The sequence below is a fragment of the Oncorhynchus keta genome, chromosome 21 (genome assembly GCF_023373465.1).
Source record: "Oncorhynchus keta strain PuntledgeMale-10-30-2019 chromosome 21, Oket_V2, whole genome shotgun sequence".
NCBI lineage: Eukaryota > Metazoa > Chordata > Actinopteri > Salmoniformes > Salmonidae > Oncorhynchus > Oncorhynchus keta.
Genome location: NC_068441.1, coordinates 867,417 through 888,026, shown reverse-complemented (window position 1 = coordinate 888,026; position 20,610 = coordinate 867,417). Strand labels below are relative to the sequence as shown.

At 47.2% G+C, this 20,610-nt stretch overlaps 1 protein-coding gene across 9 annotated transcripts in view; it reads right to left on the bottom strand.

Annotated features, from left to right (window-relative positions):
• Window positions 1-3,587: 3,587 nt before the first annotated feature.
• The window catches only part of LOC118399907 (R3H domain-containing protein 2), a 70,714-nt gene continuing 53,691 nt past the window's right edge, over window positions 3,588-20,610 (bottom strand). For all 9 annotated transcript variants that reach the window (XM_052473187.1, XM_035796124.2, XM_052473188.1 and 6 more), the window contains 10 exons: window positions 19,854-20,150; window positions 16,892-17,030; window positions 12,451-12,611; window positions 11,737-11,909; window positions 10,929-11,026; window positions 10,439-10,608; window positions 10,148-10,295; window positions 5,713-5,804; window positions 5,485-5,569; window positions 3,588-5,185 (listed from right to left, as the gene is read on the bottom strand). In XM_052473187.1, coding sequence (XP_052329147.1) covers window positions 4,806-5,185; window positions 5,485-5,569; window positions 5,713-5,804; window positions 10,148-10,295; window positions 10,439-10,608; window positions 10,929-11,026; window positions 11,737-11,909; window positions 12,451-12,611; window positions 16,892-17,030; window positions 19,854-20,150 — 1,743 coding nt within the window. In that variant the 3' untranslated portion in view covers window positions 3,588-4,805. The remainder of the gene's footprint in view (window positions 5,186-5,484; window positions 5,570-5,712; window positions 5,805-10,147; window positions 10,296-10,438; window positions 10,609-10,928; window positions 11,027-11,736; window positions 11,910-12,450; window positions 12,612-16,891; window positions 17,031-19,853; window positions 20,151-20,610) is intronic.

The following is a 20,610-nucleotide window of genomic DNA, read 5'->3' as shown; positions in this document are numbered from 1 at the left end:
TGGCGTCTGTGGAACAGCAGAGGGAGCTGTTAGATGCTGTCGAGACAAACAAGCCACTGCCAAAGCTGCTTCTGCTGCTCTTGTGACTACTGTGCCATGCAACAAACAAATACATTCACTTGTAACTACTGTGTATTTACCATGTTCCCATGTCCTTTCATTAGGACATGTAGCTAGCTACCTTGGCATTCGCTGTAGCCAATGTAGTTCTATAAATCTATGATCATGGTACTTATTATAGACTATTTTAGTCAATTTAGTACACAAGTGGACAACAGAACGGGGTACATCAAGGGTAATGACATACATAATGTACCAAATGAATTGTATATATTCTTATTACAAGTGATATATTACTGCATAAAAGGCATCCTAAATACTCAACTTCCTTTTGACAATGGGGTGGGATCACCTCACTTCTGAAAGTTCCTCAGCAGCTGAAGAGGTCCGCATCCAGCCAGAACAGTCCACTCAACTCAAGCTCTGTCCTATAAAAACATAGGTGGCATCATAGAACCTTCGTTTGGGTCTTCACATAGTCAACTTCTCAAATGCCACCCTATTTCCTACATAGTGCACTACTTTTGACCAGGACCCAGTAGTGCAATATGTTTGACCAGGACCCAGTAGTGCACTATGTAGGGAACAGGGTGCCATTTGAGACAGTCAACAGCCCAAATGGGGTTCAACAGGTGGGAGATTGAGTGAGTAATGGTGTAGCCCAACCCTGTTTATTGTGGAATTTGTGTGGGCATGTAAGAGGGCATGTGTGTGTGTGTGTGTGTGTGTGTGTCAGACAGCAGAGTAGCAGAACATACAGGAGAAACCTTTGCTTTACCAAAGGTTTACATGACTCACAATCTTAGCCTAGTGGTTAGAGCGTTGGACTAGTCACCGGAAGGTTGCAAGTTCAAATACCCGAGCTGACAAGGTACAAATCTGTCGTTCTGCCCCTGAACAGGCAGTTAACCCACTGTTCCTAGGCCGTCATTGAAAATAAGAATTTGTTCTTAACTGACTTGCCTAGTAAAATAAAGGTAAAAGAAAAAAATAATGTGAATTTCCAATCAATGACATTGGTGACCGTCTGGTAATTTAGAAGTCAAGTGTTGAGTGTTTGCATTAAGGCCTAATACCTCAACCAGGGCCTTGCTTCAGCGTCACATGGTAAACATTGTTAATAAATCAAATTAACTCCAGTATGCATGTCCCCGAACTCAAACAGCATTGTTGTACCTTCAACGGTGAACTGGACAGTGAGATTGTACAGTTAAGAGATGTGTCAATCATTACATCTGTCCAGTGATGCTGACGTCAACAGGCGACTCACTTCAGGATTCGAGAGGGGATAGAACAGAGCTAGACCGCATTGGGAAGTATTCAGACCCAATGATTTCACACTTCTTTTTTTTATGTTAGAGCCTTATTCTAAAATGGATTAAATTGTTTTCCTCAAACTACACAAAATACCCAATAATGACAAAGCAAAAACAGGTTTTTAGAAATGTTTGCAAATGTATAAAAAAAAACTGAAATATCACATTTACATAAGCATTCAGACCCTTTACTCAGTACTTTGTTGAAGCACCTTTAGCAGCGATTATAGAGTCTTGAGTCTTCTTGGGTATGACGCTACAAGCTTGGCACAACTATATTTGGGAAATTTCTTCCATTCTTCTCTGCAGATCCTTTCAAGCTCGGTCAGGTTGGATGGGGAGTGTCTCTGCACAGCTATTTTCAAATCTCTCCAGAGATGTTTGATTGGGTTCAAGTCTGGCCTCTGGCTAGGCCACTCAAGGACATCGAGACCTGTCCCGAAGCCACACCTGCATAGTCTTGGTTGTGTGCTTAGGTTCATTATCCTGTTGGAAGGTGAACCTTCACCCCAGTGAGGTCCTGAGGACTATAGAGAAGGTCTTCACCAAGGATCTCTTTGTACTTTGCTCCATTCATCTTTTTCTTGATCCAGTCTAGTCTCCCAGTCCCTGCAACTGAGAAACATCCCCACAGCATGGTGCTGCCACATGCTTCACTGTTGAGATGGTGCCAGCTTTCCTTTTTTCCATTGTAGAACAAGGCTTTAACGTAACAAAATGTGGAAAAGGGGGTCTGAATACTTTCCGAATGCACTGTATACACTTAGTGGCCAGTTGAGTAGGTACACTGCCACATTCACGAAAATGGACACTGAGCGATGTGGCAGTGACTTGCTATATAAAGCAGGCAGACAGGCATGAAGTTACTGTTCAATATAACGTTAGAATGGGCAAAATTAGTAACCTACGCAACTTTGAGCATGGTATGATCTTTGGTGCCATGCCTGCCAGATCCAGTATCTCAGAAACGGCTGGCCTCCTGGGTATTTCACGCACAACAGTGTCTAGGGTTTACAGGGAATGGTGCGACAAACAAAAAAACATCCAGTCAGCATCAGTTCTGTGGGCTAAAACAGCACGTTGGTGAGAGAGGTTGGAGGAGAATGGCAAGAATTGTGCACGCTAACAGGCGGATTAAATAACAGCGCAGATTAAATAACGCCGCAGATTAAATAACGGCGCAGATTAAATAACAGTGCAGTTCAACAGCGGTGTGCAGAAGGGCATCGTAGAACGCACAACTCATCGATCCTTTTCGCGGATGGGCTATTGTAGCAGACGACCACATCGGGTTCCACTCCTATCAGCTAAAAGCAAGTGTCTCCAGTGGGCACGCGATCACCAACACTGGACAATTGAGTGGAAAAACATTGACTGGTCCGACAAATCCAAGTTCTTGTTGAATCATGCTGACGGTGTAACGGATGTGAAATGGCTAGTTAGCGGTGGTGCGCGCTAATAGCATTTCAATCGGGGACGTCACTTGCTCTGAGACCTTGAAGTAGTGGTTCCCCTTACTCTGCAAGGGCCACGGCTTTTGTGTAGCGATGGGTAACGATGCTTCGAGGGTGACTGTTGACGTGTGCAGAGGGTCCCTGGTTCGTGCCCAGGTCGGGGCGAGGGGACGGTCTAAAGTTATACTGTTACAATGGCAGTCAGGATTTGGCGTAAGCAGCATGAATCCATGGTCCCATCCTGCCTGGTGTCAACAGTACAAGCTGGTGGCAGTGGTGTCCTGGTGTGGGGTATGTATCCTGGCACACGTTAGGGTATTGATGCATGTCCATGGTTAAGGGCTTGTAGGTAAGCATTTCACTAAGATCTACACCAGTTTTATACGGCGCATGTGACAAATAACATTTAATTTGAAACCAATTGTGCGGCTTTTTAGCGCTATGCCCCGAAGAATTCTGGCTGTTCAGGAGGCAAAGAGGGGTCTGATCTGGTACTAGATGGGTGTACCTAATTAACTGGCCACGGAGTGTATAATACACAGTGTTCTATTTAATTCCATGGGACAGAAGAAAGGAATTTAAAAAGGAGCAACTGTCAGATGCTTCTTGATACCCCCAGAACTTCTTAAATTCCTTGGATAGAAGAAAGTCTGTGTTCCATACACTGCAAAACACACCTCATTCTCATGATTCATATTGCTTAAATAAATCTAACAGCAAAGATTCCACCCAGATCTGTTAAAACAATGACAACAAATACTTTTTTTTTGCTTTTATATTTTTAAAAACAAACAAAAAAAATAACATTAAATAAAATTTACAGCAGACATTATGCAATCATTGTGCACTTTTAACTATTTAATCTGATACGTTCTGCACAGCTGTCAACGAAAAACACAAGCACAATGAGGATGAGAGAGGGGGTTAGAGGGTCAACAGGAGAATGAGGTAAGTTGTGGGGTATATTGGGTTAAGAGGGGTAGGGGAGAAAGAGGTAGTTTGGGTGGGGGACACATGGGGTAAATTGGGATCGTAAGGTAGGGGTATATGGGGTAATTAGGGATAGTGGGGAGGTGGAAAGGGGTTATTATGGGGAGTAGGGGTAAGCTAGGAAGGGGTAAGTTGGAGTCGTGAGGTAGGAGGAAAGGGGGCCAAAGGAACAGGTTGAGAGGGTATAATAAAGGGGATCCTAAACTTACCCACTGAAGAAGAAAAAAAAATCACTGAATATATAGATTTATTCCTTACATCACTTATATAAATATATCGAACCGCAAAAGAACAATACTCTTCTGAGAAAAATAGCGCAATACAGAAACCCACAACAGTAGTATAAGGCAAACAGAAAGCCAGAGGAGAGAGGGGAGTGAGTGGGGGTAAGCAGAGGAAGAGAGCATGAAAGAGTATGAGACAAGTGGCGAGAGGGTAAGAGAGAGCAATAGAAAAAAATAGAAAGAGTGACTGTGCATAAATATGTGCGCCTAAGAGCGGGGCGATGGGAGGGAGAGCGAGGAGGAGGAAAGAGAAAGTATAGACAGAAAAAGGAGGAAGGCTGGAGGAGAGCAGGGGAAGGATGGACTGAGGTTGAACTGTCCAGTGTGTTCAGGTGTGTGCTACGTGATCCTGTTGCCTGTCTGTACATAAGAGTGTGTGTGTGTGTGTGTGTGTGTGTGTGTGTGTGTGTGTGTGTGTGTGTGTTGGCACCCATTTATGGCAACAGTGATCCACATGCTCACGTGTCTTATGTGCTCTTCAGGTATCAATAATATAAAATAAAACAATCAAAAACAAAAACAATTATTTTATCATTTGCAAACACCATCCTCTCCATTTGTGTTCTGTGTTCACCCCATCCCTTTAATGTGTGACGTCTTATCCATCTTTTCTCGTTTGTCCAAAAACTGTCCAGTCCCCTCAGTCCAACTCCTTTCCACTCCTCATTTCCAAAAGTATTTTTCTTCATCCCCCTCTCTTTTCACTGGGAGCTGGCCCTCTCCAGCACTCTCAGGTCATAGTTCTTTTTGGCGGCCCTTAGTTTGAAGAGGCTGACCCCACTGTTGTTGAGTTTAAAAGAAGCACTCTGTGCAGCCATGGTGGAGGGGAACACAGCCACCACCGTGTAGAGGTGAGCTGGGTCACTGCCGGGGCCATCACCCTTCCCCCCTCCAGCCCCAGGACAATGCCCAGGGCCGTGATGCACTCCCAGGCCACCATAACCTCCACGGCCCCCTGCCACTGGGTCCTTGAGCCACTGGATTTTGGCACCACACATGGAAAGCTGGTTGAAGAGCTTCTCAGCCTCTGGACGACTAATGCCCTCCGGGAGATCGGTCACCTCCAGCACCCGACTCACCACTGGAGACAGGGAGGAGAAAGATCAGACACTAATACAACTACTGTATTCATCCAGGCTATTTATTGTAAATAAGAATTTGTTCTTAATTGACCTGCCTGGTAAAATTAAATAAATTAGTTAATACAAAAACCAAGAATTTGTGTTCCGGATGTGCGTGTGTGTGTGCAGGACGTAAGTCAAGTGTATTGAATCGTAGGCACACACCTTGAGTCGAGGTCATCTGGATCTTGAAAGTACAAAATATACTGCAGATATACCACATCGACCGTAATGAAGACGTCTGTGTCTGTTGTCTTACCTACGTCAGTGGTGCCCAGGTCTGTAGATTGAGACTTCAGTGTCTGCCTCTTCCCTCTTGCACCATGCTTCATTCCTACTTGGCTCTGCAACACACCAACAGCTAAAGTGTCAACAAGGTTACAGGCTAGTAGATACGCAGGAATGGAGTGGAGAGATGGATGGATGGAGGGGTAGCGGCATTGCGCTTCAAGGAGGGTGAGAAGGGAGGGATGGAGAGAAGTAGTACCTGATGCGAGCTGTAGTTGGTCTGGCTGTGCATGAGAGGGGGACATAGGCTATACTGGAGAGGCTGGCCCAAAAGAGAGTAGCGCCCATCACCTGCACACACACGGGACACAACACAAACATACACATGCTAAAATACGAATTGACTAATGTCGGTTCAATTATTTGAATTCCATTTAGTTTTTGTTCTTCCTCTGTGAGCGAGAGGTAAATCAGATCAAACCTGAACTGTGCAATGTAGTAGGGAGTTGCAGTTTCCAACAGGCCAATATTCCACATGGTTAATTACATTTTTTTTGCGATAAACTATGACCGTAACCCATTGCGCGCCTACAGTACTTGTCCGGTCTGTGACAAGAATGCACAAGAAAATACATGATGTAAGTGATGGATAGTTTGTGTTCAGCAGTCAGTCAAAAGTAAACCTGATTTACTCTGAAGAACTACTAAAATAGTGATTTTGTCAGACCGCATAAGTAGCAGCCCTATAGATATTCAAATACCTGGAATGAAACAAAGTCATCTAATAAAACAAACGTAATATACACATATGAAATATTGTATTCAAGTAAATAAATGATGGTTATTAAGTGATAAGCAGTAATGGGCAGTCATAACCATCATGTGACTTTAATGAATTGTTTTATTCTGTGTTACAGCATTCTACCCACAGTGCATTTAACATTTTAAAAGGAAAATTGCACCGTAATCAACCTCAAAAAGCACTAATTGCTCAGCACTAGTGAGAGGGCATGTTATACATGAGATGGGTGTGTGTGTGTGTGTGTGTGTGTGTGTGTGTGTGTGTGTGTGTGTGTGTGTGTGTGTGTGTGTCTGGGTCAGTGTCAGCCATAAGGGTAAGGTGAGTAATGCAAAGTCAGGTTCTCGGGGCCTATTAGTGGCTGGCCAAAGACGAGATGGAAAGGTCATGAACAGGTCAGAGTGGAAGTGGGTGAAAGATAAAGGACCAGGGTTTTATCTTAACCGAGGGGCCGTGTTATATTTTACAGCAAAGGCTGCAGCAGAAGCAAACTCCTTCATCACCAGCTCTTTGGTCTGCGTGATCGGCTGGGGGAACAACACATGTGTGCTGGTGGCGCAGTCGTGGGGAAACTTGAATGCTCTCATATCTCTTCTGGGGGGAAACTCATTTAAACTTGTTTAAATCTGTCTGAAGGCTTTCATACAGTTGAAGTTGGAAGTTTACATAAACGAGTTTTAATGACTCCAATGAAGTGTTTCAACCACTCCACAAATATCTTGTTAACAAACTAGTTTTGGAAAGTCTGTTAGGACATCTACTTTGTGCATGACAGTAATTTTTCCAACAATTGCTTACAGACAGATTATTTAACTTATAATTCACTGTATCACAATTCCAGTGGGTCAGAAGTTTACATACACTAAGTTGACTGTGCATTTAAACAGCTTGGAAAATTCCAGAAAAGTATGTCATGGCTTTAGAAGCTTCTGATAAATAATGTCAATTAGCCTGAGTCAATTGGAGGTGTACCTGTGAATGTATTTCAAGGCCTTCCTTCAAACTCAGTGCCTCTTCGCGTGACATGGGACAAAAAATCTAAAGAAATCAGCCAAGACATCAGCGGGGGAAAAAAATCTGGTTCACCCTTCAGGGGAAATTTCCAAACGCCTGAAGGTACCACGTTCATCTGTACAAACAATAGTACGCAAGTATAAACACCATGGGACCATGCTGCCGCCATACCGCTCAGGAAGGAGACGCGTTCTGTCTCCTAGAGATGAAAGTACTTTGGTGCGAAAAGTGCAAATCAATCCCAGAACAACAAGCATAAAAGTATCTATATCCACAGTAAAACGAGTCCTGTATCGACAACCTGAAAGGCCACTCAGCAAAGGAAGAAGCTACTGCTCCAAAACTGCCATAACACCATCTGAACCGTGAAGCACAGGGGTGGCAGCATCATGTTGTGGGGGTGCTTTGCTGCAGGAGGGACTGGTGCGCTTCACAGAATAGATGGCGTCATGAGGAAGGAAAATTATGTGGACATATTGAAGCAGCATCTCAAAACATTAGTCAGGATCTTAACGCTTGGTCGCAAACAGGTCTTCCAAATGGACAATGACCCCAAGCACACTTCCAAAGTTGTGGCAAAATGGCTTAAGGACAACAAAGTCAAGGTATTGGAGAGGCTGTCACAAAGCCCTGACCTCAATCCTCTAGAAAATTTGTGGGCTGAACTGAAAAGGTGTGTAAGGAGGCCTACAAACCTGACTCAGTTACACCAGCTCTGTCAGGAGGAATGGGCCAAATTTCACCCAACTTATTGTGGTAAGCTTGTGGAAGGCTACCCGAAATGTTTGACCCAAGTTAAATCATTTAAAGGCAATGCTACCAAATACTAATTGACCCACTGGGAATGTAATGGAATAAATAAAAGCTGAAATAAATCACTATTATTATTATGCTGACATTTCACATTCTTAAAATAAAAGTGGTGATCCTAACTGACCTAAGACAGGGCATTTTTACTCTGACTAAAATGTCAGGAATTGTGAAAAACTGAGTTTAAATGTATTTGGTTAAGGTGTATGTAAACTTCCGACTTCAACTGCACTGTATCCTTCACTATCTATTCTTTAACATCGATTGCATCTTAGCCGCTCTGTCACTGCTCATCCATATATTTTATACTTATATATTTTCATCCCATTCCTTTACTAGATTGTGTGTATTAGGGTTGGTTGTGGAATTGTTAGATATTACCTGTTAGATACTGCTGCACTGTTGGATCTCGAAGCATTTCGCTACACTCACAATAACACCTGCTAACCATGTGTATGTGACCAATAAAATGTGTTTATCTTCAAAATATCGAGTTACTACCATACCCTGTACACAATCCATGCCCCAACTGTCTCAAGACTTAAAAATCATTATTTAACCTATCTCCTCCCCTTCATCTACACCGATTGAAGTGGATTTAACAAGTGACATCAATAAGGGTTCATAGCTTTCACCTGGTCAGTCTCATGGAAAGCGTAGGTGTTCTTAATGTTGTGTACACTCAGTGTACAGTATATTCAGAAAGTATTCAGACCCCTTGATGTTTTCCACTTTTTGTTATGTTATAGCCTTATTATAAAGCTTGGCACACCTGTATTTGGAGAGTTTCTCCCATTCGTCTCTGCAGATCCTGTCAGGTTGGATGGGCAGAGTCGCTGCACAGCTATTTTCAGGTCTCTCCAGAGATGTTTGATCGTGCTCACGTTCGGACTCTAGTTGGGCCACTCAAGGACATTGAGACTTGTCCCAAAGCCACTCCTGCGTGGTCTTGGCTATGTGCTTAGGGTCCTTGTCCTGTTGGAACGTAAACCTTCGCAACAATCTGAGGTCCTGAGCACAATGGAGCAGGTTTTCATCAAGGATCTCTGTACTTTTGCTCCATTCATCTTTCCCTCGAGTCCCTGAAAAAATATCCCCACAGCATTAATCTACCACCATCATGCTTCACCGTAGAGTTGGTGACAGGTTTCCTCCAGACATGACGCTTGGCTTTCAGGCCAAAGAGTTCAACCTGGGTTTCATCAGACCAGATAATCTTGTTTCTCATGGTCTGAAAGTCCTTTAGGTGCCTTTTGGCAAACTCCAAGCCGGCTGTCATGTGCCTTTTACTGAGGAGTGGCTTCAGTCTGGCTACCATAAAGGCTTTATTGGTGGAGTGCTGCAGAGATTCCCATCTGCACAGGGGAACTCTGGAGCTCGGTCAGAGTGACCATCAGGTTCTTGGTCACCTCCTTGACCAAGGCCCTTTTCCCTGATTGCTCAGTTTGGCCAGACAGCCAGCTGTAGGAAGAGTCTTGTTAGTCCCAAACTTCTTCTATTTAAGAATTATCAAGGCCACTGTGTTCTTGGGGACCTTCAATGCTGCAGAACTGTTTTGGTACCCTTCTCCAGATTCGTGCCTCGACAAAATCCTCTCTCTGAGCTCTGAAGACAATTCCTTTGACCTCATGGCTTGGTTGTTGCTCTGACATGCACTGTCAACTGTGGGACGTTATATAGACAGGCCTTTCCAAATCATGTCCAATCAATTTAATTAACCACAGGTGGACTCCAAATTGTAGAAACATCAAGGATGATCAATGGGAACAGGATGCACCTGAGCTCAATTTTGAGTCTCATAGCAAAGGTTCTGAATACTTAACTTAAATTAAGTGATTTCAATTTATTTTTTAATAAATGTGCAACAATTTATAAAAACCTGTATTTGCTGTCATTATGGGGTGTGTGTAGATTGATAAGGGGGATTTTTTGTGTCAATTTTAGAATAAGGCTATGACATAAAATATGGAAAAGGTCAAGGGGTCTGCATTGTATATACATATGTGTGTGCACAAGCGTGACTGTGTATGACTGCACACCTGTGTGTGTGTGTGTGCCCGTGTGTTGTTACCTTGCGCAGGCCCTGGTCCGGGCCGGGGGAACTGTGACAGTAGGGGCAGGGGGCCGAGGCCAGGACAGACGCTGCTCACGCTGCCTGAGGGGGAGAGAGTGGGGGACTGGGTAGGGGAGGCCAGGGGACTGCTCATCTGAGTACTGGCCTGGAAAGGAAGGTGGGGTGGGGGGGTCAGAACTCTGCCAGGATCCTTTACATGAATGCTATACAGTATGTGCATGCTGTATTGCATGTAAGTGAGTGAGTGAATGTGAGTGAGAGAGGTATGAGTATAGTGGTAGAGTGTACCTGTTGTGTGTTGTCAGGTTTGTAGAGTTCTCCAGGCTTGCTGGGCCTCTGCTCTAGGCTGTAGTATTTGCAGGGGTTCCACTGTACCAGAGGAGGGTTCTGGGTAGGCTGCGGTCCGTTGGGGACGCTAAGCTGCATGACCATCACCCCGGGGCCTGGGGGTGGCACTCCTGTAGCACACAGACAAAGTTGAATGAAGTTACACAGTGCAGCAGTGTTCTTCAATCCAGGCAAGGCCACATTTAGCATGACACAATGTTGTCAAGCGTCCTGAAAAATATATAGTGGAGAACACACTTTCTGTAGAGTTAAGAATAATGGTAGCTCTCTTTGTGGCATTTCTATCTGCAATGGCCCATGTACAGTATGTTGCAACCTCCTAAACGCAACGCTGGTCTCGGCTTATATGTCAAGGCCAGTACGAACACAACCGATTGACGTAATCAACAAAGTCCGAAAACATCTCTTTGTGAACCAGATGAACAGTCACCTGAATATTGCTGCTGCATCTGCTGAGGGTTGCAAGGGGATGGAGACTGGCTTATCTGGTACTGCTCTGAGTTGGGCTGCAGGTACCCCACTGATGGGCTGGGAGAGACACACACACAGCAACAGAAACACACACTGTGTAAGCACTTGGCAGCCCGCCACATGCACAGACGGTAGGCAAATCACACCGACAAGCTGCAGTCTGCTAGACTTCAATTACAATGCAAATATTTTGTTTAGCAAGCGTGTAGAAGGAATCTGAAAGCAGCAAGTGTGTGTGTGTGTGTGTGTGTGTGTGTGTGTGTGTGTGTGAGAGAGAGAGAGTCACAGAAAATACATATTCAAGTGTTCAAGAGGTTACTTATTGATTCCAGTCTTGTGAGTTTCTATCCTATTCAATAGTTTGTAATGACCTCAGTGTGTCAAACACTTAAGAGTGCATTCAAGCTGTTGATGTGTCAGCAGGAGAACGTGTTACAGATAGACGCACTGGCAGAACACGTCTTGTCACAGATGGTGTTAAACAACTTAATTCATACCTGGATGGATTCAGACCATTACTCTGCTTCTGGAGTTCAGACAAATTCTATGCAATGCTTTTGTTTTCTTATTAAGCATACTTTATTACAATTCTGTGAGTTCTACAAGTGAGCTGTAACTAATACTTATTAAGAACATGTTATCTAGAGTTGAGCTCAAAATGTCTGCTGTGGCATCACCCAGGTGTGTGTGACATGTTGGGAGTAGTGGATTTTTTCCCCTATACAATATCAAGCACTTATATAATAAATCTTATTTTACCCATCTACCTTGTGCTGTTCTGTTGTGTGGGGGTGATGACGCTGTAGTAAATGGGCATCCCTTGGCCAGGCATGGGTCCCTGTACCCCCTGGACAGTCTGGAGAGACTGGCTGACTGGCACCATGACCTGCTGCTGGTACTGCTGCTGTACCACCTGCTGAGACTCATTGGCCACCGGCACCTGATGGGAGATATAGAAGGTGATATACTGTAGATATCGCTTAGCCAGAACAGGGCGTAAACTAATGACACTGTGGAATACTTGACTTGGGAAAGGTTATTGGGGTTAATTTATGTTCTGGGGTTTTGTCTTTGAACTCAACAACACATTCATAAATATCCCTAATCGAAGAGAGAAGTTGTCTGGCTCCTCTTTAGATCCACGTCTTAAAGAGACAAGAGTCACAAACCGGTTAAGACTTTTATCAAGAAAAGGGTTGTAGTTATTTTACCATGTTGCATTGAAATGTACAGCTGTTCATCGTCGACATAGCAGTAAAACACTAGGAATACCATCACAGAGGTGGCATACTCAATAAAAAAACAGAGCCTTGAGGAACTCCGAAACGTTCATGTAGACTTTGCGTGATTTAAGAATGCACATTATCATGCATGGAATTCAAGTCAATTCAATACACCTACATGTAAGACAGGCAATTTGCCTTTCTTAAAATTGCCTGAGGGAATAAATCAAGTTTCATTGAATTGAGGGCCTATTGTACCGGATATGAGGACATTTGTGGGTATTGGACCATCATCCCTGTCATCTGTCCTTGTATGCCCTGCCTCTGGGAAGTGATGAGGGCCTGGTTCTGGGGCTGCTGAGGTACTCCTATCATCCCCTGGTACTGGGGCTGCTGGCTGGGCATCATGGTCTGGAGACCTGGTGGAAACAACATGCAGTGTGTTAATACAGGTGTGTGTGTGAGAGTGTATTCTGGGAATGCTGCACTCCTATTCCCCCTGTACCTACTGGTGACAACATAACCATGACGTGATTATGGTCAACACAGCCTGTCTAGAAAGAAAGGAATGTACACCTAAAGGAATGTACACCTACATTGTATATTAATAGTGACGACATCAAAACAATGAAACATATGGAATCATGTAGTAACCAAAAAAAAGTGGTAAATCAAAATATATTTTATATTTGAGATTCTTCAAAGTATCCATCTTTTGCCTTGATGACAGCCTTGCCTCCTGTTGGCATTCTTGTGTCTTTGTGAGACGCAGAGTAGGAGAATGGATAATCTCCACATGCGTAGTTCCCACCGTGCAGCATGGAGGAGGTGGTGTTTGATGGTGTGGAGGTTCTTTGCTGGTGACACTGTCAGTGATTTACTTTGAATTCAAGGCACAGTTAACCAGCATGGCTACAACAGCATTCTGTAGCGATACGCCATCCTATCTGGTTTGCGCTTAATGGGATTATCATTAGTTGGGACAATGACCCAACACACCTCCAGGCTGTGTAAGTGTTATGTGCCCAAGAAGGAGAGTGATGGAGTACTGCATCAGATGACCTGGCCTCCACAATCAGCCGACCTCAACCCAATTAAAACAGCGCCGGAAAAGGCGGCTGACATTTTACATGACCCCAACTGATTGTTTTACAAAAAAAAATATTTTGTACATAATGTTGCCGCTACAGTCTCTTATGACCGAAAATAACATCTGGACAGCGATTACCATGGATTGGCAGAATCTTTATTTTTCCTTTAACGAGTCTGACGAGCCCAACGTGAATGATATACTGCTTTCTTAGGAACAAGCCCAGATCCCCGTGATTAACATGAAGAGGCGGCGGAGAAAAAGGGGCCAGAGGGCGGGCTGTCTCCTGAGAATTTGTAGGCGATCAAATAAACCCCCACCTCCTTCCATTCTGCAAGCAAACATGCAACTTTTGGAAAATAAAATCGATGACCTATGCAGAAGATTAAACTACCAACGGGACATTAAAAACGAATATCTTATGCTTCACAGAGTCGTGGCTGAACGACGACACTATCAACGTACAGCTGGCTGGTTATACGCTGTACCGGCAGGATAGAACAGTGGCGCCTGGTAAGACAAGGGGCGGCGGACTATGCATTTTTTGTAAATAACAGCTGGTGCACGATATCTAAGGAGGTATCAAGGTATTGCTCGCATGAGCTAGACTATCTCATGATAAGCTGTATACCACACTATCTACCTAGAGTTTCCTTCTGTATTTTTTGTAGTCGTCTACATACCACCACAGACTGAGGCTGGCACTAAGACAGCATCGAATAGGATTTATTCCGCCATAAGCAAACAAAACGCTCACCCAGAGGCGGCACGCCTAGTAGCCGGGGACTTTAATGCAGGGTGACTAAAATCAGTTTTACCAAATTTCTATCAGCATTTTAAATGTGCAACCGGGGGGGAGACATTGGACCACCTTTAGTCCACACACAGAAATGCATACAAGGCTCTCCCTCGCCCTCCATTTGGCAAATCAAACCATAATTCATAATTCTATTCCTCCTGATTCCTGCTTACAAGCAAAAATTAAAACCGGACGCACCAGTGACTCGATCAATAAAAAAAAAAAGTGGTCAGATGAAGCAGATGCTAAGCTACAGGACTGTTTTGCTAGCATAGCCTAGAATATGTTCCAGTATTCCGCCGATGGCATTGAGGAGTACACAACATCAGTCACTGGCTTCATCAATAAGTGTGTCGATGACGTCATCCCCACAATAACCATACATACCCCAACCATAAGCCATAGATTACAGGCAACAGCCTCACTAAGCTAAAGGCTAGAGCTTCCGCTTTCAAGGAGCGGGACTCTAACCAAGAAGCTTAGAAGAAATCCCACTTTGCCCTCTTACGAACCATCAAACAGGCAAAGCATCAATCCAGGACGAAGATCGAATCGTACTACATCAGCTCTGACGCTCGTCAGATGTGGCAGGGTTTGCAAACCATTACAGACTACAAAGGGAAGCACAGCCGAGAGCTGCCCAGTGACACGAGCCTAGCAGATGAGCTAAACTACTTCTATGCTCGCTTCGAGGCAAATAACACTGAAACATGCATGAGAGCACCAGCTGTTCCAGAAGACTGATCACGGTCTCCGCAGCCAATGTGAGTAAGACCTTTAGACAGGTCAACATTCACAAGGCCGCAGGGCCAGACGGATTACCAGGATGTGTACTACGAGTATCGGCTGACCAACTGGAAAGTGTCTTCTCTGACATTTTCAACCTCTCCCTGTGAAGTCTAACACCAACATGTTTTAAGCAGACCACCATAGTGTCTGTGCCCAAGAACACTAAGCTAACCTGCCTAAATGACTACTGACCCGTAACGCTCACGTCTGTAGTCATGAAGTGCTTTGAAAGGCTGGTCATGGCTCACATCAACACCATTATCCCAGAAAGCCTAGACCCACTCCAATTTGCATACCACTCCAACAAATCCACAGAAGACGCACTCCACACTGCCCTTTTCCACCTGGACAAAAGGAACACCTGTGTGAGCATGCTACTCATTGACTACAGCGTCTCGTTCAACACCATAGTGCCCTCAAAGCTCATCAATAAGCTAAGGACCCTGGGACTATAAACACCTCATTATGCAACTGGATGCTGACAGGGCCACCCCCAGGTGCTAAAGATAGGTAACAACACATACGCCATGTGTGATCCTCAACACAGGGGCCCCTCAGGGGTGCGTGCTCAGTCCCCTCCTGTACTCCCTGTTCACTCATGACTGCACGGCCAGGCACGACTCTAACACCATCATTAAGTTTGCCAATGACACAATAGTGGCAGGCCTGATCACCGAGAATGACGAGATAGGGAGGACGTCGGAGACGTGGCCATGTGGCTCTCATCGACGGGGCTGCAGCAGAGCAGGTTGAGAGCTTTAAGTTCCTTGGTGTCCACATCACCAACAAACTAACATGGTCCAAAGACAGTCATGAAGAGGGCACGACAAAACCTATTCCCCCCCCAGGAGACTGAAAAGATTTGGTATGGGTCCCCAGATCCTCCTCAATGAGAGCATCACTGCCTGGTATGGCAATTGCTCAGCCTCCAACCGCAAGGCACTACAGAGGGTGTGTGAACGGGCCAGCACATCACTGGGGCCAAGCTTCCTGCCATCCAGGACCTCTATACCAGGAGGTGTCAGAAGAAGGCCCTAAAATGTGTCAAAGATTCCAGCCACCCTAGTCATAGACTGTGTCATAGACTGGTACCGGAGCACCAAGTATAGGTCCAAGAGGCTTCTCAACAGCTTCTACACCTGCGCCATAAAACTCCTGAACATCTAATCAAATGGCTACCCAGACTACTTGAAACCCCCTTTTACACCCCTGCTACTTTCAGTTGTTATCATATATGCATAGTCACTTTAATAACTCTACCTACGTGTACATATTACCTCAACTAACCGGTGCCTCCGCACTTTGACTTAGTACCGGTACTCCTTGTATATAGGCTAGTTATTGTTTTTAGGGTTTTTTTGTTACCATTTCCTCTTTTTTATATATTTTGTCTTTCTTTTTAACTGCATTTTTGAGAAAGGGCCCATAAGTAAGCATTTCACTGTAAAGTCAACACCTGTTGTATTTGGCGCATGTGTCAAATAACATTTAATTTGAAATATTTTAGATATCTGAACCTTATTGGTGGTGTTTCTGTTGATCGTGTTGACTGGGTGGCCGAACGGACTCCCGTATACAGTGTTGCCGAATCAGGTAGGCAGCGATTCGGTCATCAACGCCTTGATGAAGGTTTTAATGCCTAAAACGCAACACACTGTTGATAAATGTTTATTCAGGAAAAACAGTGTACAGGAGTCCTGGCTTTCCCCAGTCCTGCTTACTGTTCACCCACACTACTGGATCTAAGCAAGATTCTCACGCAACTGTGCATCTTCATTTTAATATGAAGTGTAGAAATGTAGTTGGCGTTTGGCCCCCCCAAAACCCCGAATTTGTCATGCTAATGATCCTGTTTAAAATCTGGTAATTGGTTCTCAAAAACAGCTGTATTCTGTACCCCCATGCAAGTAGATTGATCTAAATTGGTGTGTGTACAAGGATGTGGTCAGATGTCATTTAAACTGCACAGCACTTTAAAGACAGTCAGATAGGTAGATGAGAGGGATGGGCATGATATTGACCTGACTGCTGTGTGGGCTGGGGCATCGGCTGGGAGTGCTGGGTATGGGCAGGGTAGGACACCTGGTGAGACATGGGTCCAGGCCGGTACTGCTGCCCCGTGTTGGGGTACTGCCCTGGTGGGTAATACGACACATGAATCTGCGGAGGGGTTCGGTAGAGGGAGGGAGGGAGAAATACACATTTCAGTTTTTTATTTTATTATTCCAACCAAGGTGCATAAATAGAGAAGCAAACTAGAAATCAACTATTGCACATCCAACAAACTATCCCATTCAGTGCAGGGTGTTTGCTTTCCAACCTACGAGCTTGACTCCGTCAGAGTTAGCTCCCTATTGTTTAGTTCCGCGAGAGAGACAGATCTGTAAGCTGTGAACCATGCTGCCTTAAAGCTTTAGTGGCTGTCATGAGGGGCACACTACAGGAACTACTAGTGCACTACTAGCGCTCTAGAGAAATCTCACTCTACCCATGGTATTCTCCTTACTGTGAAAGCACTGCCACTAGCTACCTTACAAACTGCTGAAAGAACTGCCACTTCCTCATGAAGCCAGCAAGAGACATCAGTGCAGCTATTTGCCAAATTCCTACTTGGGCATTGTAGGAACCCCAGTGTAGGATCAATGACGTGGATGTTTTGTCCTCCAGAATATAAATGAATATTTTATGGATCCAAACGCCTCGTTACTGACTTGGCTGGAGGGCAGTGTGATGAGAAGAGAGAGGTAGAGGCAGGGAGAGAGAGACGCAGCGGTCGAGGCAGGAGACGCAGCGGTGGAGGCAGGGAGACGCAGCGGTGGAGGCAGGGAGACGCAGCGGTGGAGGCAGGGAGACGCAGCGGTCGAGGCAGGCGGTGACGCAGCGGTGGAGGCAGGGAGACGCAGCGGTCGAGGCAGGGAGACGCAGCGGTGGAGGCAGGAGACGCAGCGGTCGAGGCAGGGAGACGCAGCGGTCGAGGCAGGAGACGCAGCGGTGGAGGCAGGGAGACGCAGCGGTGGAGGCAGGGAGACGCAGCGGTGGAGCCAGGGAGACGCCAGCGGTGGAGCCAGGGAGACGCAGCGGTGGAGCCAGGGAGACGCAGCGGTGGAGGCAGGGAGACGCAGCGGTGGAGGCAGGGAGACGCAGCGGTGGAGGCAGGGAGACGCAGCGGTGGAGGCAGGGAGACGCAGCGGTGGAGGCAGGGAGACGCAGCGGTGGAGGCAGGGAGACGCAGCGGTGGAGGCAGGGAGACGCAGCGGTGGAGGCAGGGAGACGCAGCGGTGGAGGCAGGGAGACGCAGCGGTGGAGGCAGGGAGACGCAGCGGTGGAGGCAGGGAGACGCAGCGGTGGAGGCAGGGAGACGCAGCGGTGGAGGCAGGGTGGAGACGCAGCGGTGGAGGCAGGGGAGACGCAGCGGTGGAGGCAGGGAGACGGTGGAGGCAGGGAGACGGTGGAGGCAGGGAGACGCAGCGGTGGAGGCAGGGAGACGCAGCGGTGGAGGCAGGGAGACGCAGCGGTGGAGGCAGGAGACGCAGCGGTGGAGCCAGGTGGAGACGCAGCGGTGGAGCCAGGGAGACGCAGCGGTGGAGCCAGGGAGACGCAGCGGTGGAGCCAGGGAGACGCAGCGGTGGAGCCAGGGAGACGCAGCGGTGGAGCCAGGGAGACGCAGCGGTGGAGCCAGGGAGACGCAGCGGTGGAGCCAGGGAGACGCAGCGGTGGAGCCAGGGAGACGCAGCGGTGGAGCCAGGGAGACGCAGCGGTGGAGGCAGGAGACGCAGCGGTGGAGCCAGGGAGACGCAGCGGTGGAGCCAGGGAGACGCAGCGGTGGAGGCAGGGAGACGCAGCGGTGGAGGCAGGGAGACGCAGCGGTGGAGGCAGGGAGACGCAGCGGTGGAGGCAGGAGACGCAGCGGTGGAGGCAGGGAGACGCAGCGGTGGAGGCAGGGAGACGCAGCGGTGGAGGCAGGGAGACGCAGCGGTGGAGGCAGGGAGACGCAGCGGTGGAGGCAGGGAGACGCAGCGGTGGAGGCAGGAGACGCAGCGGTGGAGGCAGGGAGACGCAGCGGTGGAGGCAGGAGACGCAGCGGTGGAGGCAGGGAGAGCGGTGGAGGCAGCGGCGGTGGAGGCAGGGAGACGCAGCGGTGGAGGCAGGGAGACGCAGCGGTGGAGGCAGGAGACGCAGCGGTGGAGGCAGGGAGACGCAGCGGTGGAGGCAGGGAGACGCAGCGGTGGAGGCAGGGAGACGCAGCGGTGGAGGCAGGGAGACGCAGCGGTGGAGGCAGGGAGACGCAGCGGTGGAGGCAGGGAGACGCAGCGGTGGAGGCAGGAGGCAGCGGTGGAGGCAGGGAGACGCAGCGGTGGAGGCAGGGAGACGCAGCGGTGGAGGCAGGGAGACGCAGCGGTGGAGGCAGGAGACGCAGCGGTGGAGGCAGGGAGACGCAGCGGTGGAGGCAGGGAGACGCAGCGGTGGTGGCAGGGAGACGCAGCGGTGGTGGCAGGGAGACGCAGCGGTGGTGGCAGGGAGACGCAGCGGTGGAGGCAGGGAGACGCAGCGGTGGAGGCAGGGAGACGCAGCGGTGGAGGCAGGGAGACGCAGCGGTGGAGGCAGGGAGACGCAGCGGTGGAGGCAGGGAGACGCAGCGGTGGAGGCAGGGAGACGCAGCGGTGGTGGCAGGGAGACGTAGAGAGACATATAGCGAGGTGTAGAGGTAGAGATGTGTAGAGAGAGATAGAGAAAAGATAGCACAGAGAAAGCGCAGACTTCACACGATTTCACAGGAATCACACCATTGACACTTTCTTACATTTGATGGTAAAGTTGTCTTACAAAAAGTGTTTGACTCTCTAGCTTCTCAAGCTGTGTGTGTACTTTCAGTCAACTTATATTCCAACTTCAGCTCTGTATTCATTATATTTGTGCACAGCTGCCGATGTAAAAAGGGCTTGACAAACATCTGATTGCATCAATAAAAAAACTATATAATACCTGTTGCGGGGGAGGTGGCTGCATGTATCCCTGTGGCGGTGGAGGGGGCTGCATGACGGTCTGGGAGGGAGGTGGTGGAAGAGGAGGGGGGTGGGGGTGTCCAGTGTTAGGCTGGTAGCCAGACGGAGGGGCCAGGGGCTGGCTTGTGGTGGCCATGATGTAGCCAGTCTGGGGTGGGGGGTGTTGGGTGAGGACAGTGGGCCCCTGGGTCTGGTACATGGTGGGGGGCTCCGGGGCCTCGCTGGAACCCTGTCTACTCAGAGTCATCTGGCTGAACTGGGGAGCCAGTTCCTCACCCTGAGAGAGAGAGAGACGAGGGATTAGAGTTACTAGTGGGTTGAAAACCGTAAACATACTGGGTAAAGTTCACAAGGGATATCAAGGATCTGGAAGGATTCTGTATGGAGGAATGGTCTAAGATCCCTCCCAACGTGTTCTCCAATCTCATAAAATGTTTTAGAAAATTACCTTTATACTCACAAGGTGAGGTATTGAAAAGAGGGGCGGTCAATTGACCCCTAGCTTTTAGAGAATTACTTTTATTACTTTCTCTGAGTAGTAGTATAAAATAATACAATTAAAAAAGTGAGCATTGAATTATTATTATTTTATTTAGCTTTATTTAAATAGGCAAGTCAGTTAAGAACAAATTCTTATTTTCAATGACGGCCTAGGAGCGGTGGGTTAACTGCCTTGTTCAGGGGCAGAACGACAGATTTGTACCTTGTCAGCTCAGGGATTTCAATTTGAAACCTTT